Source organism: Drosophila subpulchrella, chromosome X (genome assembly GCF_014743375.2).
Source record: "Drosophila subpulchrella strain 33 F10 #4 breed RU33 chromosome X, RU_Dsub_v1.1 Primary Assembly, whole genome shotgun sequence".
NCBI lineage: Eukaryota > Metazoa > Arthropoda > Insecta > Diptera > Drosophilidae > Drosophila > Drosophila subpulchrella.
In genome coordinates this window covers 20,151,606-20,176,792 of record NC_050613.1, presented here as the reverse complement: position 1 = coordinate 20,176,792, position 25,187 = coordinate 20,151,606, and the positions used below count along the sequence as shown (strand labels likewise).

Below are 25,187 nucleotides of genomic sequence, written 5' to 3'. Positions count from 1 at the left end.
ATTTAGTAAACATTTTCGAATGAGAAAATATTTATTCAATTTAAATCCATTCCTGCCAATCCATTCCTTTGTTATTTAGTAGGTATATAGTAATGGAGCGTCTTCTTATTCTGGTTCTGTATTTATTATTATTGTTGTTGCTGCTTGCAGTCTGCTTGCGAAATTTAAATTTTCAATGCCACTGTCAAAGCTGCGACGTCATCCGTCATCAATGAATGCGCAGTTTTGAATTACCATACAAAACACACAGCTACACTGGGCTAAATGAGGAATTAAATGGGGATTCTTTTTTGGAAATCAAATCTTCATAGGTAAAATAAAACACAAATTTATTAAATAACATTGAAGGTAAACTATTGAATAGTCCTTTACGATAATACAAACGAGTTTCTGGGGTTTTCCCAATATGATCTGTAAATAAAACAGTTCAAATTCGCATATATCATACATGTATCAAATATATATGAGTAAAATAAAACACAAATGTATTAAATAATATTTAACGTAAACTATTGAACACTGCTTTTCGGTAATCCAAACAAGTTTCTGGGGTTTTCCTAATATGATCTATAGATAAAACAGAACAAAATCGCATCAAATCAAATCTTCATAAGTAAAATAAAACACAAATTTATTAAATAATATTTTATGCAAACTAATGAATAGTTATTTTCGATAATCAAAACAAGTTTCTGGGTTTTCCCGATATGATCAGTAGATAAAACAGATCAATATCTCATCAAATCAAATCTTCATAAGTAAAATAAAACACAAATTTATTAAATAGTATTTAAAGCAAACTATTGAATAGTTATTTTCGATAATCAAAACAAGTGTCTGGGTTCTCCCAATATGATATGATATGATTATGGCAAACTGTATGAAATGATCTAGTAATTATCAAATTGCAGATCCCACCATCACCAAAAATAACTTCAATTTACAGATATGAAAGGTTGGCTTTTAATTGCCGCTTTTTCTTTTGTACTTTTGCATGCCACTTGTTAGTGTTTATATTTTTTATTTGCACATTTTTGCGCTATTGCGTATTGAGCAAAAATCAACTTTATTAACTGACCTTGTGTGTGGCCATGTGTGTGAGTGTGTGTGTGTGTGCCTTTGTGGGAGGGAGATGGAAACAATGGTCTGCGACTGCGCCGCTCACTTAAGTTCACTTGATTATTTTTTTTCAGTTCATTTCGCTTCAGTTTCGGCAAAGGCAAAATCGGTCATTGAACTTTGAACCAAGACAAGCTAAGCAAAAAAAAAAAACAAAACAAAAACAAAAAAGAACGAGCAACAACAACGGCAGAAATAAATATAATAAACTTAGCCAGCCAGCGGCATTTGCATTTTTCTCTCTCCAACACTCTCTTCTCCTCGCCGCTTTCGATTCTTCTCTATCTCTCCTCTCCCTCTCGCATTCTACTACGCACTTAGCCCAGGGGGAGTGAGCGTGACAGGGGATCATCGGGGACTGCGGAGAAAGAAAGCATAAATTCTTCGCTTTTTTGCCCGATCTTCCATTGAAAAAGTGCTTTCAAAAGCGCAAAAACCGTTTTGTTGTCGTTTTTTTTTTGTTACTACAGTTGTACTTTCCTAAATGGTTCCAAAAGGGGTTTGTAGACAAAGGAGTTATTAAACTAGAACTTCCCCCAATCCAACTTTATTATTTATTATTATGTTAGATTATTTAATTGTTAAACATTTGTGTAGATATATTTGAATCCTTATAAAGAAAATTAGTTTCGAAGCTTTATTTTCTTTTGTTTTTTATATTTTAGACTTCCTTAAATGCTTCCAAAAGGGGGTTATAGACAAGGGAGTTATTCAACTAGAACTGTCCCTAATCCAACTTTATTTAGCCATTAGATTATTTAATTGTTAACAATTTGTGTAGATATATTTGAATCCTTATAATGAAAATTAGTTTCAAGGCCTTATTTTCTTTTGTTTTTTATATTTTAGACTTCCTTAAATGCTTCCAAAAGGGGGTTATAGACAAGGGAGTTATTAAACTAGAACTGCCCCTAATCCAACTTTATTATTTATTATTATGTTAGATTATTTAATTGTTAAACATTTATGTAGATATATTTGAATCCTTATAATAAAAATTAGTTTCAAGGCCTTTTTTCTTTTGTTTTTTTATATTTTAGACATGATATTGTATTGTAAAAATTTGAGAAACTTCAAAATTGATAATTTTATAATACACTTCATAAATTATAATTTAAGACTACATTCAGACAAACTTATTTTAAGAGTTAATTGTCAGGTCCAATATATCGAAGTTGTGCCGTACTACCTCTTGCCTCTTCTTTGGCCAAGTTCCTTGAGTTATTTTTTGGGCTAATCAGCGATACTAATGAATACAGAAGAAGTGGAAAACGCCTACAAGGTATTTTTAGTAGACACCTAGAAAATCTGGAGCACGCACATAGTCAAATATATGTGCGCATATACACACTGGGTAAAATGGTGTGGGTACGCAATGTTAATAACAAACAATTTCGCCACATTTCGTTGAGCAAAAAAATACAAACCAAACAAAAATAAAATAACAAGACTGTGTAGTGCAAATATGATTTATTTAATTTATTAGTTTAGTAACAGCATTTAATGGGCACGCAAATTAAATTAAACAAAACGAGCGCAAATGGAAAAAGTCACACGAACGATTTGGGTCACCACATGACGTGCTCCGTCGTCTTCTTTTTATGCGGTGGGTGGATGTGGGTGGCTGGCGGGGAAAGGAGAAAGGGGAAAGGGGCGAGCGGAACTGGGTACTGGGTGCTGGGAAAGAAAGAAGAAAGAGAGCACGAGCAGCCAGGCAAGCATACATACATACGTGTGTTCACTATACGTATATAGCCCACAATCTGACAGACAGACAAACCTATTCTGACGTCAAACGCTGATCATAAAGTTTTATTCTTTTTTATGCCCCCAATACAGTACTAACTCGCTAAGTTGGGCTGGAAAATAGTAAGACCGTATTTCCCACATATTACTTCCGCTTCCGTTATCAATTAATTTTCTGTGGGCATTCGTTACAGCCAACAAGGGTTGTAAACTTTACAGAGTACATTTAATTTACAATCTTAAAGTAAAGACATTTTAAAATATATATAAAAATATAAAAATTCGGATCATAACTATAAACAACAATCTTATATTTGTGAGTGTTTTGTACAGCCCCTTTATTTGCAGTTCGTTTTTTTTAACAGAACTAAAACATTAATAAAATCGACGTTAACCCTAAAACCCATTTGCGAATGATCACTGTATCTGTAGGAATCTTAATGTGGAATTTTTTTTAGTATTTTTACCAGAGTTGGGGGAGTCGACTGAGATACGATCTCGGAGATATTTGTAGACCACCTATCCGTAGAACAGGGTTGCCAGCTGCTGCAAAACATAAAAAACCAATCAGCTCGCGTTTCTTTCAGTGCGCCTTATTTGTTTTGCATTTTTTTCGTTGTTTTTGTGTGGGAGTGCGTGGGTATGTGTCTTTGTTGCAGCTATTTATTGCTGCCTTTTGCCGCCTTCGTGTTGGGCCAAAAATAAATGATGAAACATGCTTCTGCCGCCTGCGGTAAAAATAAATGCAAAAAAAAGAAAATACATAAATAAGTAACGAACCCCGGACATTGCAGAAAAGTGTGAAAAGTCAAATGAACTGATAGTGATAAGCGGTCGATCGCCGATCAGTTGACAACAACGGGTTAACACTCGTTGGCCGCATGATCTGCAAAGATCCGCGCGCTGGGAATTACTTATTTATTAGTCACAAAGTGCAGAGAGCAGTGTGACGCATTTGTTTCTTTTTCATACACTTCTGATTCACGGCAGGAGAATCATTCACAGGCTGCACTTTTCTTTTTTTGTTGGTTTAGGAACTGGTTTCCTTCTGTTTTGCCGGTAAAATGTGTGAATAATTTTCTGCAGAAAAACAGACGGGTCGGGACTTTACTGTACAGTGGCTGTTGAAAAACTTGTCTTTAAAAAATGAGGACTTATTTTTTAAAAGGTCTGTTTAGAATGGCAATTCTGTTAGTTTATATTTAAATAATCCCACGGTATAAAACATATCAGTATATAAAAATATTTTTTGCTTGAAAGAGCGAACCTATAACACAACATAAATTTTGTATTTATTAAAAATGATTAAAGTGTTAATTTCAAATCAATTCTTGGAATTCTTTGCTATGGTAGATAGAACTTTTTGTTGTATAATTGTGAAGGAAGCTGTAAAGTTGGGAGTATTTTTTTTTTGTTTTGTTAACCCTTCTTTTATCCCTTCTTTTATCCCTCCGAGAGGCAGAGCCAAAAATGAAAGAGGGGTGGCAACCCTGGTCGTCTGCTGGTCAATTCCATTTGCTTGGCAACAAAATCGCGAAATGCCGACATGTGCCGCAGAAAAGCAGCCACAACAACAACAACAACAATGGCAACAAGAAAGCAAGCAGCGCACCTCTAAACGCTAATAAACGCCACTTTCACCGCAACAACAACAACAGCAACAATAACAAAAACAATGTGCCTGTGTGTTTTGTTTAGCTAATTAAAATATTTGCTCACGTAGGTTGTACATATGAACATGTATCGTGTGTTGTGGGGTTAATCAACATTTGTAATTAAAATGCACACCAAATTTTTCGCCTTGACAACAGAGTCGAAAAAGAGTAATCGAAATCGAAATCGAACTTGAAACAGCTGTCACTCGGCGTGCATGGGTGTGTGTGTGAGTGCAATGTCAGAGGTGGGCGTGTGTGTGTGTCTGTGTGTGTGTATGTATTAGAGGCGGCGCCCCGGCAGAAAAAGAAAATACGACAAAAAAAGCCAAGCCACACGTTGAACTTGCGCGCTCTCTCGCTCGCACACAGACGCATGCTTTTTGCGTCGCGTGTCGTTCGTTCACCTGCCAAAGAGAGAGAGAGAGAGAGTGAGCGGCAGCAGAGAGAGAGAGAGCCTGTTAACAGCGGGTTAACAGCGAGTTAACAGCGGCAGAGAGCGCTTTATTGTTATTATTTATTATTTTTATTTGCGCCGTACGCTTCAAACCTTTTCCGGCTCTCTCCCCCATATCTGTATATATGTATATGTATAATATATATTTATCCATAAATAATTATAATTCAATTAGCTAATTAAACAAACGTATTCTCCCTCTCTTTCCAGCAAGAATCCACAACAACAACAGCAGCCGCAGTACAGTTTTGTAAACAAAGCGTGGCGACGATTAATATCAAATCGCGCGCTTCCTCTCAGTGATGTAAATTGTAAATGTAAAACAAAACAAAACGAAGAGAAGAGAAAATAAGTGCTGAAGAAATGCTTAAGCAAAATGTTGATAATAGCGGTGGCCAAAAATTACCATAAAACCAAAACTTCACTAACTTGAGAAAATCGATAAGGTATATAGAAAAGAAATCGATAAAATACAACATAAAATTGTACCCTCTCTGCCGGGGTATATAAATCAACCAAAAAATAAAAAACGCAGAAGAAAGCCAGATCGCAATAGCTTTTGCTTTCTTCTCAGATTTCCCGCGTGCGTCTGTGTGTGTGTGTGTGTGTGTTTTGTTTTCATTAGAGCACACACACACGCTCCCGTTGTGTGGGAGTGTGTGTAATTGCAATGCTAAACGGTAAATAAACGGAAAGAGCAATAACAACAACAACAGCAACAACAACAACAAGAGGAGAAGGAGAAACGTGTTTTTGTTTTGTTTGTTTCATAAATGTTTGACATTTTACACTGCAACAAATAATGTATCCATAATTCATAAACGCAAATAAACGGTAAAGCAAATTCAACAAAAGACTTAAAACTTGTGTTCATAATCTTAAACAAAAACAACAAAAAGTATTCGACCCATAAAAATATATACGACAAAATATATATATTATACAAAATCACATAAATATAAATATTAACTGGTACACACGAAAAAAATTAAATAAAATAAAATGCAAAAACAACGACACAAAGGATAACGAAAAGAATACAAAATACACACAAAAAAGAAACTACTTAATTTATAGAAAACAAAATCACAAGTTACCAAAATCAGACGTAAAGATACATAAAAAATACAATTTCAACAATCTAACCAAATCGCATGAACAAATAACGCAATATATATATACATTTATATATATTTATATAAACACAAGTATATATATGTCAAGTACATATAGACTTAAATATAGGAGTAAACCAACCCAAGTAACGATTCATTATTCAGCGCGAAACCAACAAACATCAGCCCCATGTATAGATTAGAGGATACGAATAGCGGCGGCGTTATGGATAAGAATAAACAGAAACGTGAGTATCTGCTTCGGATGTAAACATGATATCACTTTTAGAAACAGAAGATCGAATCGCTCGAACCCCTCAAAATGTTTTTTTAATCGTTCTGAAGCATTAATTTTACTTTTACTTACTATTTGAGCAAGCTCTTAATTTATATATAATATTTCATTCTTATAAAGTTACGAGGTTTATAAGAGTTATATCATATTTTAAACTTTTGTTACATAAGTTCAGACAACCGCTAACCAATTTATTTCTTGGTTTAAAACTTTATGCCGTAACGAGTAGTTTTTAACTACATATATAAATTCCAAACTTACGATTTATAATTCTTCGGAGAATTTTTGATCATTTTATCGAGAACATGCCTGTCTTATCATTTTTCATTCCTGTCAACGAGTGGTTACAAGAATGATACTGTTTTATTAACGTTTCAAATAACCAAGTCAAATATTACTTTGTTTACTAATGACTAAGATTAGCCAATATCAGGTGAAAATTTTAAGATTGAAGTACTTTAGGAGGTGCAAACAGCACCCACCCATTTTCCGGTATTTCCTGTCCGCGGGAAATGCAACAATGTCACTTCATTCATCCAGCAAATATTGTGTCAACTGTTTGCTTATCACTCAACTGTCCTCCGTCTGTACTTGCCCCAATCCGTAGTATTTCGAAAACCCGTGACTCCGTATGGGGACTTCCCCACTATTTGTCAAATATGTTGGGTTACGGGGAACCGGGACTTTGGTATCTGATTAGCCTGGCGCCATCTGTTTATTAACTTGTCAAGTGGATGGCCAGAAGTAAGTGCAATTCATGACATTACCTTTTTCAACGGGTCCGTGACTCACCTGCCCTGGATGCCCTCGCTATCGCCATTCCTTGTCCGTCCCCCTTTCCATATGTAATTATCGATGGACGTTGTTTATAATGCCCCCGATCCCCCATCCCTGGGCCAAAATGCAAGTGGCCAAAAGACGAGGAACGAACGCAAAATGTCGTCAACTATTTTTATTTTCGTACGAGACGCGTCAGACAGCCGAACATCGGAACCAGGGGGAAATCCTACATTAGAGACGGAGGATCGGTGGATCTCTATAAATAGAGGGGCTGCTGTTCGCTCTCCACCGAATTTTTGAGGGGCCCCAAACTCATTTATCATTCAACTCTTCCATCGATTGGCAAGCGTTCAATTTATTTATAAAAGCAAATAATTTTATAATTGGTTCGGAGAAATGGTAAGACAAAAACTAGTATTGACGTGTGTGGGCAGTATTTTACATAACTTTAAAGAATACTATTTTTTTTTTGTGCATTCTTGTAGATATATACTATATTTCATACTTATTTTTGAGAAAACGTCCTCACTTGTGAACCCTTTTTAGTTTCTGAAACTATACAACAATTTTACCTCTTATTCTTTAAGAGACAGCTCAACCAGTTATACAATTTTGTAACGCACTGCATTTTGCACACACTTTTTGCCTGGGGTTAATTACATTTTATTTTAATTTCACATTTCGTTTGCTTTGTTTTGATTTCCTTGACTTGTCGAAGACGCAAAAGCCGAAACAAAGAAATGAATATATCTGTATCTGTATCTCAACGTGCACGAGACAAGTGCGAACACTTTCCCACCTACAACCACCCACTGTCCCCGCATATTCCCCACCCTGTTCTACTTCACTCCGCTACATGTCATTATTGAAATTCCATTATCTACGAAAAGCGGAACTCCCCCTTTCACTCAGAAAAACAGTTTCGATTAAAAACAAAAGGCCAGGCAGTGGTGCGCTTTTGATCAGCAATGGTATAGGAAACACCTAAGAAAACAAATAATTGCCACGGATTTTCCATTAGTAACCCAATATTAAAGTTGTAGAATGATTTTATCCGTACTTTTAACTTCTGAACAATTGTACCTTTTATTACACTGTATTACTGTATCACTGTATAATAATCTACAATATGAAATGTGTTCACCGTGAGAATATGATATTTGGTTTAACTCGATATTGTACAACACTAAAATGCCTAGTGTAAACAGAACGAATTCCGAACCCGTATAAATTGTGTTTAGCCTGACAATATACGATTAACATCGAAATGATAGGATAATGTTGTAAAATTTTACTCAAGATCGTACAACACTGAAAATGCCTAGTGTGAACGGAACAATTTTCGATGAGAGATGAATTTGGTGACAATATACGAGTATTATTGGAATTGTTGGATAATGTTGTAAAATTTCCCTGAAGATTGTACAACTCTGAACGTGCCTAGTGTAAGCAGAACAAATTCCGATGCATGATAAATTGTGTTTATCGTGAAAATATACAATTAATATAAAAATTATTGGAAAATGTAAATTTGCACTCAAGATTGTACAACTGTGAACGTGCCTTAATGTTGGCAATTCTATTCGGGATTGTACAACACTGAAAATGCCTAGTGTGAACAGAACCAATACGATTATAATCGGTATGTTTGGATGTTGTAAAATTTCACGCTAGATTGTACAACATTGAATGTGCCCAGTGCAAACAGAACACATTCCTCTGAAAGACCTCGCCGGGCAACCCCCTGCATCTTCATTATCATTATCACCCCGAAAGCGTGATCATCGTTGCAACCGCCGAATTGCAGCAAAAAAAAGTGCAAAAGCACACATAAAATAAACTAAAAGAGCAGAGCCAGAAAACACAGTTCCGTATAAATAAAACAGACGACAAACACGAGGAGAGGTGGCAACATTGGTTGGTGACAGGGAAATAAAAAACCCCTGTCAGTTTGCGCTGAATTTTCACTCGACGCAGGTCGCACGCTTCCTAAAGTGCTAACTCATCCGGATCTTAAATAAATTAATAAATCACCTATATATTACAAAGCAAGTAAAGAGAGAAAGTGCGAGTGAAAATAGTTGCTGAATATGTCGCCGGCTCCCGTTCCTTGGCAGCCGACAAACGGTGGCCATGCGAAAGACAAGGCCACCGAGGATTGGCAACCATTTTACATGGATCCCATGTCTGTGCCACCTGGTCGCAGTGGCTTCAGTGGCACCAGCACCACCACCAACATCTTGAACAACGGCAATGGCAGTAGCCATTACAATCACCATCAGCCGCCTCATTACATCAATTATTCGGCGCAAATTGACTGCCAGCATCGTGTCAGAAATTGGCCAACAAATGGCAATCAGGAGGCGAACGGCGATGGCGCTGGCGATGGCCATCAAATCATCTCAAAATTCCAGCCCAAAAGTGCTTGGAGCACTGTGGTTATGACTGCGGATCAGGTCGCTGCTAGTAAGTCACAAAAAAGGGACCTATAGAGGTATAGGGCTTAAGACCCAACGTCACTAATGATATAAACCGTAGGACTGTGGTTATAAATCTTCTGTCACCGTTTATTTGACTCCTCTATCATAATTTTCCAAAATAGTTTAGATAGGTTCTGTACAAAAACTTTCTTCCAAGAGTAAACCTTTAATCAAGTTATATTATTTTGGTATGTATAAAAAACCGACGAGTTTAGCTAAAATTGTATTTTTATTATGTTGTATTTGTTAAATTATCCACCAGGTAATGTTTATGAAAACCCAATATCATAAACAACAGCAGCTGTTCATCTTGAATAACACCCATATTTTGGTTGCCACCCATTTCCTCTTAAATGGAACCCTTTTCACGATTGTATGAACAATGAAATGATACGTTTTCTAACTGATACTTAAACAAGTTTTTTTTTTTTGTTGTAACCTTGATCAATCAATCTTAGTTCTCAAAACGATTTTTTCTTCTCGAGTTTCTGTCATCACCTGTTTTTCGGAAATGTTGATGTAATAGAATATCTTTTAGCTTGGGTTTAACATTAAACACAGCTGCTGCCTCTTGCAGGTTTTTCCCCTTAAGACCCCTTATCCACCCCTCACAACCCCTTTGCCGTTTTATTTTTGTGGTGTCTTGTTTATATCGTTGGTGCTATTTTCGTTGCACAAGTTAAGAAAAAGCAAAACAAAAAAGTGAGCAAGTGAAATGGTCATAGAAGCATGGGAAATAGAACCAAGAAACGGCAGAATTATGTATCCGCGCCTGCATATTGTGTAATAATTTCAGTTCCGTCTGGTTCTAAAATTAAGGTAGAGCTTCTTTCTTCATTGGTGACTCTTCATCTGACTATCTCTTCTGCACAGGGAAAACGGTTTAATTTCAGTTGAAATTGCCTTAAAATTAAATAGAATAAATGTTATAAAGATTAATTTACAGATTGGGTTATTAAAATGTATTGGCTGTCTTAATGGTACATTTTAAAGATCTGTTTATTACCAGAGCTTAGGTATCTTTAAGCTATTTATGTAAAAACATAAAGATTGAATGATTCTTTAACAAATCATATTGTGAATGGAAATTGTCATGGTTTTTCCCTCCGTGTATCTGTTCTCCTCTCTTCCCTTTCTGTTTATCATCGTTTTGGCAACTCTCGGCACTGACGTAGTCAGGTGTGCGAGAAACAGGTGCATTTTTGCAGAAGAGCGGTGTCCGAGCGATCCGGTCAATGAACCAGCACAAAAAGAAACCAGCACTACCAAACAAATACAGAAACCACATATCATCATCTACCCAAGTTCATATATTATTTCCGCCAAGATCTGATAATATCTCTCTCTCCTCTCTCTTTCACTCTAGTATCCGCCTATGGGTCCGGCGGGGGCAGCGTCGCCGTCGACGCAGCTCAGGGCAGCGGAAGTGGGGGCGGAAGACAGCGCCACGCCCCCCTCTATGGACGCTTCGTCGTCGAGGAGGACCTGCCTGCCACACACCGGGATGTTATGCACCATGTGAGTACTATATCATATAGCAACTAAATCTGAAAACAATCTCATTTAAGAGAACATCCAAAATAGGTTTGAGAAAGTAAAGTTTGTGCAAACTAAAAATATTACCAACAATCGTGAAAAGTAAAAGGTTTAAGAAACATTAAAGAAATGTAAATGGTGAATGTATGTTTTCCCATGCTCCAGTTAAATTATAAGTTGCAATTAGAAAGGTTAATGGCCAAAATGTAAGTAAGCTCAGCCTTTTGAAGAACAAGCAAAAGAAAGGTTTCTTAACAACTGGTTTTACCTTCAGCAAGTAGGGAAATTTAAACGCCTCATATGTATGTACCCAAAAAAAAATCATCGTTCGTATCAGAGATTTTTTGACACTCAATAGAGTCACACTGACGCCTTATTAGGGGCATATTGATGACGATTTTTTGGGTGTATTTATTATAAGGTTTATAAGGTTTTAGAAACGGAATGTTTGATTTAATGTTTAATATATAATGTTTAATATATTAATGTTTAATATATATTAAGTTCAAAATGAATTTATATACATCCAAATAGAAGAATGTGCTTTACATGACACCATAGACATTGAAATTTAAAAATGAAGAATTCTTTGGATGGTCTAAAAAAGAGATAGCTTTATATATTTTGAGCATTCAATTTAACAAGGCTTCAATTTCACGTTATAGTAGTCCCCAGTTTTAATAAAATTGGCTTGATTTAAAAATCCTCTAAGTTAGAAAAGTTGGGTTTCAGGTAGTTATACTGCACATTGAATATAGATCTCACCCTAAATAATTTAATAATACAAATTATTATTTACAATAATGATTTTTACATTTCATTCACAGCACTCTAGTCCCTCGTCTTCGTCGGAGGTGCGCGCCATGCAGGCCCGTATTCCCACCCACTTTCGGGACCCCTCCTTGGGACCTTTGCGCAAGCTGAGTGTCGAACTGATAAAAACCTACAAGCACATCAACGAGGTGGGTGTTACCTTCCCAAAAACTTATAATAACCCACCCCTAAAAAAAATATTAACATATTTAGTTATCCATCCTAAGTTTTAACCTTTCTTTTAACGAATCAAAACGGGTCGTTATCTAAGGGCATATCAAGATGACATTTTCAATGTAATAGAAGGGGTTTTCCTTAGGCGTAATACCTTTTATCAGCAACTAATAACCTAATGGTTTAATGTACAAGTTGATATTATACTGCTTAATATCAATCATACACATATACACACAGTGACGGATCCAGAATTTGGTTGTGGGGGTATATATAAAAAAAAATTGTTGAGTAGAGATAACAAATTTGGAATAAAATACATATATTTTTTTTCCCGAGATGGTATCTATCCCCCGTATCCGCCGTGGATCCGCGCATGCAAAGACATATGTAATATGGAATTCGATATATCTCATCATAACCAAATTAATTTATATTTTTTTTACGAATTGTATTAAGATATTTTATGGAGATAGTAAATATACAGTGCATACGAAATAGGATAGCAATCGAACAGATACCATTGTTTTTGCTGCGAAACTACCGTAGAACCTTGGCATCCATCCCGCTTTTCTTTTTTTTTTCACGCTCTTATGACGATCGGAATTTCGTGGGGGTTTTTTCTTGTCTTGTGGTTTTCTTTTTTTGTTGTTGTTGTGTGACTATCTGCTGACAGCGGATATTTGTGGCGTTGAGCTGAGCTAAAGATACGTTTGTCCTTGACCCGCTTGGGGGGTCAATTCCCACACCGCCCTAGCCCATTCGCAGTTGACTTCGATTGACGTCGTTGCCGCCTCGGTTGACAACAGTCGACCAAAAATATAAAGAGGACAAATAAGCAATGAAAGCCGGGCACGCAACTGACTCGGTGCTCCTGCCAAGTTCCTAAGTTCCTAAGCAAGCGTCCCCGAATAACTTAATACTTTTGGCTCTCTTGGAGACTGTCAAATGACGTTATGACGAAATGCCGCCGACCTAAATCGGTGATTATACGCCATGAGTAGCGGGGTGATTGTCCTATGCCCACATTAGAATGTTAATATTTCACGCGGCCCGAAGAATTCTAGTTGTTCTAGTTGGATATTCTGGAAATACAACATATGTACATTGTACATAAGTCACAATCCTAACTTTTTGTCTTAATCGATATAATATGAAGGGCAAGTCAAGAAACGAAACAACTTCTAATGGGGGAAAGAACATGAAACTTTTTGTATGATATAAAATGCTCTTTAAAAATGTTTTTTCTAGACATTTTGAAATTGAACCTTTCTGTTCAGAATACAAAGTTTTAAAATTTAAACCCATAATATGTGGCAAAAACATTATTGGATATTTGAAAATTGCAATATTCCAGCCTTATTGGCGACTTAAAGCCGAACATATTGATGTTGGTAAATAAGAGTTTTGCAGTTAACTGATTTGACAGCTGGCGTTGCGGATGCGGATGCGGTTGGTTGCAGGTGCAGGTATTTGAGTTTGACAGGTGCTCTCGAGCAGTTGGAGTGTTTTTGACAGACGTTACAGTTACATTTGCAGTTGTCATTTTGTGCCGTTAGAGATGCCGTAATATTGCAAATGCCTTTTTCGCTGCCGTTTTGTATGCTACAGTTTTCGTTTTCCAGAGAGTTGGGGCACTCTCTCTCTTTCTCTCGTTATGTGGCGCTATCTCGCTCGCTCCACCGCCAACTTGCCGCGTTAGCAACAACTTTTTTCGCCAAGCTGCAACCTTTTCCCCCCTTCCCCAAAAAGATAGGGGAGCGTAAGAGAGAGAGTGGAGTGAGTGGAGTGTGAGAGAGAGCGAATAAAATGGAGAGAGAATTTTCTCATTTTTTCCTGCTCGGCGTCCGCCCTCTTTCGTTTTTTTTTTTTTTTGCCGGTCTTGTCTCTCATCGCATTTTCGCTATTTTCTCATTTTCCCATTTTATGTTTACATTTGTCGTTGATGAAGTGGAAGTAACGGGATAACTTTCAGCTGGCCAATAAAATTCAATTATCTTAGCACCTGCAATTTGATGCAATATAATATTTTCTTGTTACTCAGTATATGTAGATGTAGGGTTGGAAAATATATCCTGCATACATATGTATATACATATATGCATTTTTGAATATTATCGATCGACATTGATCGATTTTTTTAGCATACATATGTAGTTTCTCTTATCTCCAGTCAGGTGGCGATGCTCTAGAGAAATAATTTAAAAATTTTATCACTTGTTCATTTTATTATTTTTATTTTTTAGCTAAAATATTTATGTTACAGTAAATTACATAATGGTCCTACATTATAATGGGCCAAAAATATTTGTCTGTTTTTACAAACGTTTTGATATCTATAGTAAACAAAAACAGAAAATTATATATTTATAGTTATTCGATAAACATTTTTGTACTTTTGTTTTGAAAGTTTATTTTATTTTTTTTATTTATATAAAGCTAGCTTAAAGTTAAAACTATAGGCTAACTAATTAAGAGCTCTAGCAGCTAAGGCCTTCAGCTCGTCTGAGGTGTGGAATTAACTACATTTTTATTTACATTTAAATTTTAAACTTTATTTGGGCTTTTTCAAGGAATGTGATGATTTTCATGTCGGTGGATGGGTTTGAGATGGTGTTGATGGGGTTAAGTGAATGGAAGGATTCTGATCTGGGTTGGGATAAGGAAGGGCAGTGTATAATGATAGGTTTTGAATATTAAAGCATACGATTTGTCTAAAAGCTCGTTATGAATGGGTATAAACCTTGTAAAATAATCAATGTATGGTCGAAAACTAACTTCGAAATCTCATAATTTTAGGTTTACTATGCGAAAAAGAAACGCCGTGCCCAGCAGACGCAAGGAGACGACGACTCCTCCAACAAAAAGGAGCGAAAGCTGTATAACGATGGCTATGACGACGATAATCACGACTATATAATCAAGAATGGCGAAAAGTTTTTGGATCGCTACGAGATAGACTCGCTGATCGGTGAGTGGGAAAATTACATATATCATAAGAAACGTCATATACTCATTGAGTTATTTCTTTAATCCCCCGCACAGGCAAAGGCAGTTTTGGCCAGGTGGTGAAGGCTTACGACCACGAGGAGCAGTGCCACGTGGCGATCAAGATAATTAAAAATAAGAAACCGTTCCTAAACCAGGCACAGATCGAGGTTAAGCTACTCGAGATGATGAACCGGGCGGATGCCGAAAACAAATACTACATCGGTTCGTATACCCAAAAATAATAATATATATATATATATATATATATATATAATATAATCCATTGCAGTTAAGCTCAAGCGGCACTTTATGTGGCGCAATCACCTGTGCCTGGTGTTCGAGCTGCTCTCATACAACTTGTACGATCTGCTGCGGAACACCAACTTCCGGGGCGTTTCGCTGAACCTCACGCGCAAGTTCGCCCAGCAGCTGTGCACCGCACTGCTCTTCCTCAGCACCCCCGAACTGAACATTATTCACTGTGATTTGAAGCCTGAGAACATCCTGCTGTGTAACCCGAAGCGTTCGGCGATCAAGATCGTTGACTTTGGCAGCTCCTGCCAGCTGGGACAGCGGGTAAGTTGGTTGGATTGACTAGAAGAGAACTAGACAAATTAACCATTCAATACCCCCCATAGATCTACCACTACATCCAGTCGCGCTTTTACCGCTCGCCGGAGGTGCTCCTGGGCATCCAATATGACCTGGCCATCGACATGTGGTCTCTGGGCTGCATCCTAGTCGAGATGCACACCGGCGAGCCGCTCTTCTCCGGCTGCAACGAGGTTGATCAGATGAACAAGATCGTCGAGGTGCTGGGCATGCCGCCGAAATATCTACTCGACCAGGCGCACAAGACCCGCAAATTCTTTGATAAGATCGTGGCCGATGGCTCCTATGTGCTTAAGAAGAATCAGAATGGTAGAAAGTACAAGCCGCCGGGATCCCGCAAGCTGCACGACATCCTCGGTGTGGAAACAGGCGGTCCGGGTGGCAGGCGTCTCGATGAACCGGGTCACTCTGTCTCGGATTATCTAAAGTTCAAGGATCTGATACTGCGCATGCTCGACTTTGACCCCAAGACACGGGTCACGCCCTACTATGCCCTGCAGCACAATTTCTTTAAGCGCACGGCCGATGAGGCGACCAACACGAGCGGCGCAGGCGCCACAGCGAACGCAGGAGCCGGTGGCTCCGGATCCAGCGGAGCAGGAGGATCCAGTGGCGGAGGCGGTGGTGGCCTGGGAACGAGCAGCAGCAGTAGCGGTGCGGTCTCCTCATCCAACGCAGCGGCACCGACGGCGGCGACAGCAGCGGCCACGGCCGCCGGATCATCCGGCTCGGGGTCGGGTGTCGGCGGCGGATCCTCCGCAGCGCAGCAACAGCAGGCGATGCCACTGCCCTTGCCCCTGCCGCTGCCACTGCCGTTGCCACCACTCGCGGGTCCTGGCGGTGCTTCAGATGCCCAGTGTCACGGTAAGTAGTAGTTGAACGCCACACCTAGAACCAATCCCCAAAAGCTTGGTTAGCGGTTCGGTTTTAAGGCATCCAAAGGTTTCTATGCAATCTGAGGTCTACTTTTGGAACATTATATATTTATTTAGAATTAAGAAAGAACCTCTTCTTTTAGTCAAATTCATTCTGTGATTATGTTTTAAATAACTTCACTGAAAAGTTGGCATAGTCTAAAGATTACATAGGAACCTTGGTTTTTGAAATCGATACGATTAACCGCTCAGAGTTTGTAGCCGCTGTCCCATAGAATTTTGTGTTTGTTGATTATGTTTATAATTTTTGCGTGAGCTGATTTGATGTAAAAGCTCCCAGTTATGTGTTGTAGTTCGCAGCGAGTGATGACTGTGCACATGCTTGAGGCATGATCGCAATCGTCATTTGTTGAATTTCGTGTGTGTTTCGTGTGTGTGTCTGCAATCGAAAAGCATTTATAATTTAGATATTAGAATATTATTATGTGAAGAAATTTGTACTTGGTTATATGTTTGTATTAGGCAATTATGATTTTGTATCTAATATTTAATAATTACCATTTAGTTGCACTAGTCACCCTTAAATGTAAGAAGTGTTTTGTTTTATTTTTAGTTCGGCGCTTAGTGCAAAATCAATTAGTTGTACGAAACTAAAGTTTGTGAAAAGTAGCAATGCAAGAACGAGCAATGATTGTGGTCCCAACAATATAAAGATAAATTCCTTTCTTTTTCTATTCGAACTCCTCGATATTTTGAACTCGACCACACAAATATAAATCAAATAAAACCAATGCAAATACAAACGATGCCAGCAGATGATCGCCGATGACCGGCAACAGCAACAGCAGCAGCAGCAACATCTGCGGCAGCAACAGCAGCAGCAGCAGCAGCAACATCATCAACTGCAGCGGCAACTTCAAGGATGCCACAACAGTAACCAGTAACCAGCAACCAGCAACCAGCAACCAGCAACACGCAATATGCAACGTGCAACGAGCAACATTAACAACAGATCCGCTGGTCATGTTATCTATCTAAATATCCATTATCTAACAGATCCGGCGTTTTGTAAATAAACATTTCACCGTTCATTCACTGTCTATCTCTTTCCCGTCTATCTCCGTCTCTGTCTATCTCTGTCTCAAACGCCACTAGAAAACACTAAAGATATTTGTTTTTCCTATAAGAATTAATGTGGCGCCTTCACTGATTTCCATAAACCATACATTTTTTTTTTTAGAATTTAATATGTAATTTGTATTATGCTCACGCATTTTAAGCGCTCGGATGAAGATACAATCGTGTGTTAAGTGTTTGATGTTTTTTTGTCAACTTAAATTACGCAGAAAATGTCTAAGAATTAATAACTTAAGTTTAGGCATTTAGTGTCATAGAATTGAACGAAGAGTTTGCGAATTCATAAGAGTAATAATAAGAGGAATCCTTAACGACTTTCTTAATGACTGCCATACATATATACATACATCTTAATAAACATACATATATGCATAAGTAAGTACAGGTACATTCGAGTAAAACGACACTGAGAGAAATCAGCGGACAGCAGCAGGGGATCTGGTAGGAATATGTATGTATAAATTGTCTTTTCTTTAAATATTAGAATGCACTGATTCTTATTCGAGTTATTTGAATTTATTTTTAATTATTGATTTTGTAAGTATTCTACAAATATTTTAAAACTATCTAAAGATTTTTGTGTCATTTGGAATGCACCTAAAATGATTAAGGGTTTCATGGAAATTTGTTACTGATATGAACTCGCCACTTAAGGTGTCAAAAAGTAGGCAATGATATATGTATGTTAATTTCAATGATTACATTTCACAGAACATATTTTTAATTGGGTAGTTACAGTCATTATTATAAGGAACAGAAAGTGATCTTTCTTAAAACCAAATTTGTACACATTCCTTTACAGTTTCCGTAATAGAAATACACGACCCTGCTGTTTGCAATTGAAAAACAAGATTAAGTGCTAAAAACGAAAATTAAACATTTGAAAAAGCGATAATGGATCTCAGTGAAATATGCGAAATACGAAACACAAATCATAGTTTGTAAAAAGTATAAATCCAAAATGAAAATCGTAGACATGTAAAAACGAAACAAAATTCACACGAAGAAATGAAGACGTTTAGTAAACCAAAGTACATAAGCAAGAGTCAAGTAATTAAAAGTGAACTTAATGGAAAAAACCCAGTTTGTAACATAGACATAGAAACATCTTTTTTTTTGTCCCCTAAGTTGGATCCTTTGCTTAAAGTGGGGTAAAAGCAAATAATAATGGTTATTTTCAAATGTTATTTAAAGAACATGTGATTCTCTTATTTTATACATTAAAAGAGTCTCGAAAATGAATAGTCATTAAGGGATCTGGTTGCGAAACCTTCTCTTAAAACTTGAAATTAATGCAGAATTTTCCACTGTCAAAAATTAATTTTTAGTACCCATATAAGTAGTATATAGCCCCGATTTATAATGCATTATGTTTGCTTTTACGATCACTTCTATGGTAGTGGTAAAACACTTTATTGGCATTAAGGGTTAACTGAACCGAGCTTTCCCGCTCTCTTTCTCAATCTTTTGGGAATTTACAGGGATTTCGTGTAACGAAACCTCGGAGAAGAAGGAGAGCGAGGAAGCAAGCGATAGCCGCTTTCTTTTGTGATACAAAACCGCTAAGAATATTTAACTTTCTAAAATCTTAGCATGCCTATATCTTCAAAAAGTTCGGGCCTTGTTAAAAATAAAAAAGAAAACAGGCAGAAATGTTAAATAACAAAGGTAATACAAACACACTCTCAGAAATAAAGCAGCGGTAAATATATAAATATATACATAACAGTTTTAATTGGAATGATTGATAAGCGATAACCGATAAACAAAATGCGATAAGTATCGATAGTGCGACAAATATGCGAAATACGAGTAAAAAAAACCAAACACAAATCATAGTTTGTAAAAAGTATAAAGTCGTAGGCATGTAAAAATAGCAGAAAAAACAAAGAATTGGTAAAGAAATGATGCGTTTAGTAAACCACAAAAAGTAAATAAGAAAACTAATGAAATCGTATAGCAAGCATAACAAATTAAATCAGTACGTACTAAAGAGAAGAACTTTAGCATTTAATAAATTAACATACATCTATATATAAACACTTACAAGTAATTATGCGGAAAACTCAATTAATTTTATTAGACACAAACCAAAACGCAGACAGACAAACGGATACGAAATACATATAAAGTAAATATTTATTAAAATTAGAGGTTAGCCCCAAAAGAAAATGATCCTTGATCCATGAATTTAACAGCAACCGGAGAGACACTTAACGAAACTTGTGTAAAATACTAAAGCCCGAAAAGCGAGTGTTATAGGTCGAATAAGATTAAATGTCACCAAACCATACATGCACACTCGTACACCACAAACACATAAGATGGCGAAAATATGCAATAGTGACGATAACTGCAATGATAACGATAACCAATTGTTATTTAAGCAGAGTTGCATTTTGGAATGAAAGCGGTAACGAAAGCAGAAAAGGTGGTGGGGAAAGTCGGGGAACCATAATGCATTTTTTTTTACAAAACAGTATTGCAAAAATATGAAAAACAAATATGAAAATTCAAATTTAAACCAAATTAAAAAAAAAAAACACGAAAAGCACTCACACATACACAACCGACAAACCGACACACATATGGACATGCAACATATGTGGCATTTATATAATATAAACGTACAACAGCTGATGGTTTAAGTTGAATAAGTACGAGATAATTTATTAATGATTAATGAAACCGAAATGGAAACTTTACCAAAACCAAACCAGAAAAAGGAATTCATAAAAAAAACTAAAGCAAAAGACAAAACTTACAAAAAAAGTGAAAAAAAAATCTTCAATAAAAACTTATGATATAATCAACAAAAAGCATGGGTTAGAGAAACTTTAATGTATGTCGGGGACGGAATTGCTGGTCCTTATTTATAATCCTTGGAAAATTTGAGCTTGTTTGCTTTTAATAATGCTATATAAGATTTAAAAAAAAATGTAAACATATAAGAAGATTTGTATTTTTTTAAAACAATTACTTTAATACATATTTTATGTACATGTTTTTGCTATTTTCAAATGTATACCAAATATTTGGGTGTCAGCAAAAAATGTACAGATTTTCAAACCAACTGAATGTAAAATTTTTTGAGATTTCTGAGTAAAAAGGCAAAGAAGCTTAGCATTTTCCAAGGACGGCTATGGGTTTTTCTAAAAAAAAAAAAGACAATTTAAGAATATAAAATGCATCCAAAACTGAATCCTTGTTGATCTTACAGGCCTGCTAATGCATTCGGCGGCGATGAACAACTTCTCCGCTCTGAGCCTGCAGCCCACCGCCCATCCGCCGCCATCGCTGGCCAACAGCCATCACAGCAGCAACAGTCTGGGCAGCCTGAATCACATCAGTCCCGGCAGCAGCAGCAAAAGTACGCTTCACAACCGCCTCTACGGCGGCAACATGGTGGGCACGGTGGGTCACCACAACAGCAGCAGCAGCAGCAGCAACCACAACAGCATCAGCTATCCGCACGCCATGGAATGTGATCCGCCGCAGATGCCACAGATGCCGCCACCGCCGCCGAACGGCCATGGGGGAAGGATGCGGGTGCCGGCGATCTTGCAGCTGCAGCCGAACAGCTATGCGCCCATGTCGGGGCCCTACTACGGCAACATGTCATCCTCGTCGGTGGCTGCGGCTGCGGCGGCTGCTGCTGCTGCGGCCTCGCACCTCATGATGACCGATTCGAGTGTGATCAGCGCCTCGGCGGCGGGCGGCGGTCAGGGCGGTGGCAATCCCGGAACGAATCCGGTGCCGCCATCGGCTGCCGCCTTTCTCTTTCCATCTCAGCCCGCCGGAACGCTTTATGGAACGGCGCCCGCCTCGCTGAGCGAGCTGCCGCTGCCATTGCCGCCACTGCCGCTGCCGCTGCCACTGCCCATGTCAATGCCCCTGCAACTGCCGCCCTCGTCGTCGTCGTCATCCTCATCGGCATCCGGTGGAGGAGGAGGAGGAGGATCTGGAGGAGTCGGCGTCGTTGGACAAAGACGGCACATCAGCGGACCCGCCTCCCAGGTGGGCATCTCTCAAAATGCCGGCGGTGGCAGCAACTCGGCCACCGGTGCCAGCAGCAGCGATGCCTCCTCGTCGTCGCCCATGGTGGGCGTTTGTGTTCAACAGAATCCTGTAGTTATACATTAGCGTAAACTGGAAAAGCGACAAAACGTTTGTTTGCCCGCTTAACATACTTTTATTTTCACACCCTATGCCGCTCTCTGCTGCTATTTATTGCACCGCCACCACCACCGCCCAAACCAGGAACCACAAAATCACCAGCGCAGCAGTGCTCTAGGTGGTCTCAAATCGGGAGTCTTATTTCAGGGGTAATGCCAGGCACATCATAAGTAGGAGTTTCCTTTTTTGTATTTATTTATGAATAGATTTGTCTTACAGGCATTCATTGAATTGTTAGGATTGTTTGAATGTCTAAAATATGTTGATCACTAATAGTGATTCCTTTAAAATCATTTTTGTGTGCAATTTGCACTATTTGCAGATCGTCGAAGTTGTTCACTGTATTCCAACGTGTTAGAAATGTTTGGCTTATGTGTCCTATTTGTTTTACCAAAGTTAAAAACAAATCTACTTTCTCAATTTTGGTTTCAGAGTTCTTTTAAAAATTTAATTATTACACATGTATACGGTTGTAAAGAATAGGTTTTTATTGTCATACGTATATTAAACGTATACGTATTATTAAACGATTGAAAATATAGTTTATTACGAAAAAATTGATTTAAGCGAAATTTAACTTGACATTAAGTTTGAAAATCACATTTTGATGGACTAAGAAAATTGTAAACACCTTTAAAACTAATTTTTTCGGGGGAGAAATTAAAGAAGACTAGCTACTTATAAAACCATTTCGTTAGCAAAAGCTAGCACAAATAGGCCCCTTCTTTTCCATTTTATGGTAGGCTTAAAGTAGGTTTCAAACTGTGAAATGAGTGCAGTTCAAAACCCACTTTCGATCTATCATAAGGACAGAAAATCGGGCCTTGGGAGCTTTTCCTGAGAGATAAGGCATCCGATTTGAACCACTGAAGCATACCGAAACTATAAATACATTAACATTAACTAGCTGAAATTGACCCTCAAGCACCCACGAAACACACAGAAAACTCACTCACCTGCGGTTTTTATTGAATAGTCACTTCGCGCTCTCACCGCCGCGCCCACATCACCGGCCACGCCCCCATTGATTGAGGCGGAGATGCCGGGTGGGCGGCTTGAAGGATTTTGCAGAGTTTATTTTTTTTACATGCTAGATCCTATTTTTTTTTTTTTTGGCCTAATTATAATGTTTAATTGTATGCTGTAACCGTAACGACATAACTTTACTTTATATAAACAAATCAAAATTAAACTTTATTTAATTGTTAATTTAAATTATGTAATTTTATTTGACGAGAAATCGCTAGTAATAGAGAAAGCAAACAAATATGCTTAATTTAAGCAAAACTCAAATTGTTTTTATTGTACACGGGGGCGTTTAGCTTGATGTCTACATCAGAACTTGGGCACGATAGTGCTTCTGCAGCTTGTTGGCCTTGCAGCCCAGCTTCATCTGCCACTTGGACTGGACGCGCTTCATCAGATGGATGTCCCGAGCCTTGCGAGCGGCGGACAGCTGCTGGGTATGCGTCCATCCCAGAGCCCGGTATTCGCTGAGTACGCGATGCAGCTTGCGGTCGGACTTCTGGATAACCACGGCACGTTCCGGCCGGAGATGCTGCCGGTAGTAGCGGAGCAGGGATCGATGGCCAATGACTGCGCCGGAGGGCAGCACCAACTGGTACTCATCGCCGTCGAGCAGTTCCGGTACCACCTCGTCGTCAATATCCATGCCTTCTTTCTGTGTGGGTCAAGAGGGGAAAGGTTAAAGGATGGATGAGTCATCTTTGGGAGTACATAGTGTCAGCGGATCACTCACATTGTCCGGGTAACTGCTGCTGTAGTCGTAGTACTCCGCGTATTCGGCCAGGGCCACGCCCTCGTGCAGCATCTGGCAGTGGCCCTTGTCGACCATGTGCTTGCGCACCGCGTCCAAGGAGTAGAAGGTCTTGCCGCGATCATTGCAGAACAGGCAGATGAAGTAGTTGGCCACCTTCTCGCCCAGGTAGTAGAGCAGGCCCTCGAGATCGGTGCAGTACTCGGTGTCCGGGATGAAGAACGAGTGGGCCACGGACATGTGCTTCAGGTTCTCGACGAGATCCTCGCTGGCGTGTGTGCAGAACAGGCAGTCGCGCTCTGTCAGCGGATTCTCGGGTATCTTGTCCCACTCATCGGAGTCCACCTGTAACGGGAAAATTTCATTTAATCGTTAAGTGATATATACTGCATGTGCATAGCTAAATGGTTAAAGTTCAAATATGGTTTAGCTGTAGTTTTAAATATTATTGGAAGATAGGATCATATTTAAGAGGCAGGATCTAACAACCTTCTTGTTGCTAACATTTTAAGATATTTTGTGTAAGGGAAAACTGATGCAACTCTATTATAATAAAGCCACTTTGATAAGTAAGTAACCTCTTGGTTATTCAAGAAATCTGATATAGGGAATTTTAGTAGTAAGTGAGAACATTATTTAAGATATAATAGAAACGGACTCTTAGATCCCTTGGAGACCAGATGATATGTGCTTAATAGAGTCTTAGATCCCAAGGATAGTCTGTAATCACTGCCAAGCTAAAACCCAAATGAAGCTCCCTGTAAGCGGGATGCAGTGCCCCTACCTCCTCCTCCTCGATATCCTCAAATTCGTCGTCGTCAACGTCTTCCATCTCCTCGTCCTCATCCGCATCCGCCTTGGCCACACGCTCTGCGAAAGCCAGTCGACCCTTGCCAGCGGCAGCGGCGACCAGGGCGGGATGGGGGCGTGGCTCGACGACGCTGCGTGTGCAGACGGAGGTGGTGGTGCTGGCGCTGCCGCCACTGGCGGCCATCTGATCCCGCTCGTAGCGAGCCAGCAACTCCTTGTGCTTCCGGCTGTTCAGGTGATTGTCGTGGGCCTTCTGGCTACCGAACTGCCGCCTGCAGGCGTGGCAGTAGACACTCAGGTTCTGCTCCTCGAGGGCGGCGTCCGTGGCACTGCGGGCGCTCAGCACGCGCTGCTGGAACTCCTCGGCGGTAACCGGGGGCAGCTGGGCCACCCTGCGCTTCAGGTTGTAGCGGTGCCAGTCGGTCTTGTAGTGATCCCGCTGCACATCCGCGCTGGCGAAGCGGGCATCGCAGTTCAGGCAGGTGAAGTGCGACATTCCTGTGTGTTTTCGCTATTGGATTTTGTTTCAACTGGAATGGAATGGCGTATTTCACAAGTAGTCTCTGATCGGTCTGATGATGAAGAAGGTAATGATCATTAACGAGTAAACCACGTTCTCGGTAGTGTGACCAGCTTTGCATG

At 38.9% G+C, this 25,187-nt stretch overlaps 2 protein-coding genes across 7 annotated transcripts in view; one reads left to right on the top strand and one right to left on the bottom strand.

Moving 5' to 3' along the window:
- LOC119556591 (serine/threonine-protein kinase minibrain) overlaps positions 1-22,825 on the top strand; it is a 28,632-nt gene extending 5,807 nt beyond the window's left edge. The window contains exons 2-9 of one of the 6 annotated variants that reach the window (XM_037868893.1): positions 5,185-6,337; positions 11,011-11,162; positions 12,008-12,142; positions 14,967-15,138; positions 15,213-15,380; positions 15,448-15,734; positions 15,797-16,634; positions 21,003-21,925. In XM_037868893.1, the coding sequence (XP_037724821.1) occupies positions 6,280-6,337; positions 11,011-11,162; positions 12,008-12,142; positions 14,967-15,138; positions 15,213-15,380; positions 15,448-15,734; positions 15,797-16,634; positions 21,003-21,925 (2,733 nt within the window). In that variant the 5' untranslated portion in view covers positions 5,185-6,279. Of the gene's footprint in view, positions 1-5,184; positions 6,338-9,121; positions 9,631-11,010; positions 11,163-12,007; positions 12,143-14,966; positions 15,139-15,212; positions 15,381-15,447; positions 15,735-15,796; positions 16,635-17,258; positions 17,426-17,457; positions 17,737-21,002 lie in introns of those variants that run through there. The other 5 variants (XM_037868898.1, XM_037868892.1, XM_037868895.1 and 2 more) reach the window with 5 other exon arrangements.
- A 400-nt stretch (positions 22,826-23,225) lies between these two features.
- LOC119556595 (zinc finger protein 622) lies at positions 23,226-25,137 on the bottom strand. The gene is made up of 3 exons (XM_037868904.1): positions 24,520-25,137; positions 23,718-24,080; positions 23,226-23,639 (listed from the first exon to the last, which is right to left on the bottom strand). The coding sequence occupies exons 1-3, from the start codon at positions 25,039-25,041 to the stop codon at positions 23,289-23,291; spliced, it is 1,236 nt and encodes a 411-aa protein (XP_037724832.1). The 5' UTR covers positions 25,042-25,137; the 3' UTR covers positions 23,226-23,288.
- Positions 25,138-25,187: the final 50 nt, after the last annotated feature.

Bases quoted from the DNA above. Each gene is read 5' to 3' on its own strand.
- LOC119556595 (XM_037868904.1), bottom strand. From the start codon at position 25,041: ATGTCGCACTTCACCTGCCTGAACTGCGATGCCCGCTTCGCCAGCGCG. The intron at 24,081-24,519 runs GTAGGGGCACTG...TTCCCGTTACAG, and splicing joins AGGATATCGAGGAGGAGGAG to GTGGACTCCGATGAGTGGGA. The intron at 23,640-23,717 runs GTGAGTGATCCG...TGACCCACACAG, and splicing joins GCAGCAGTTACCCGGACAAT to AAAGAAGGCATGGATATTGA.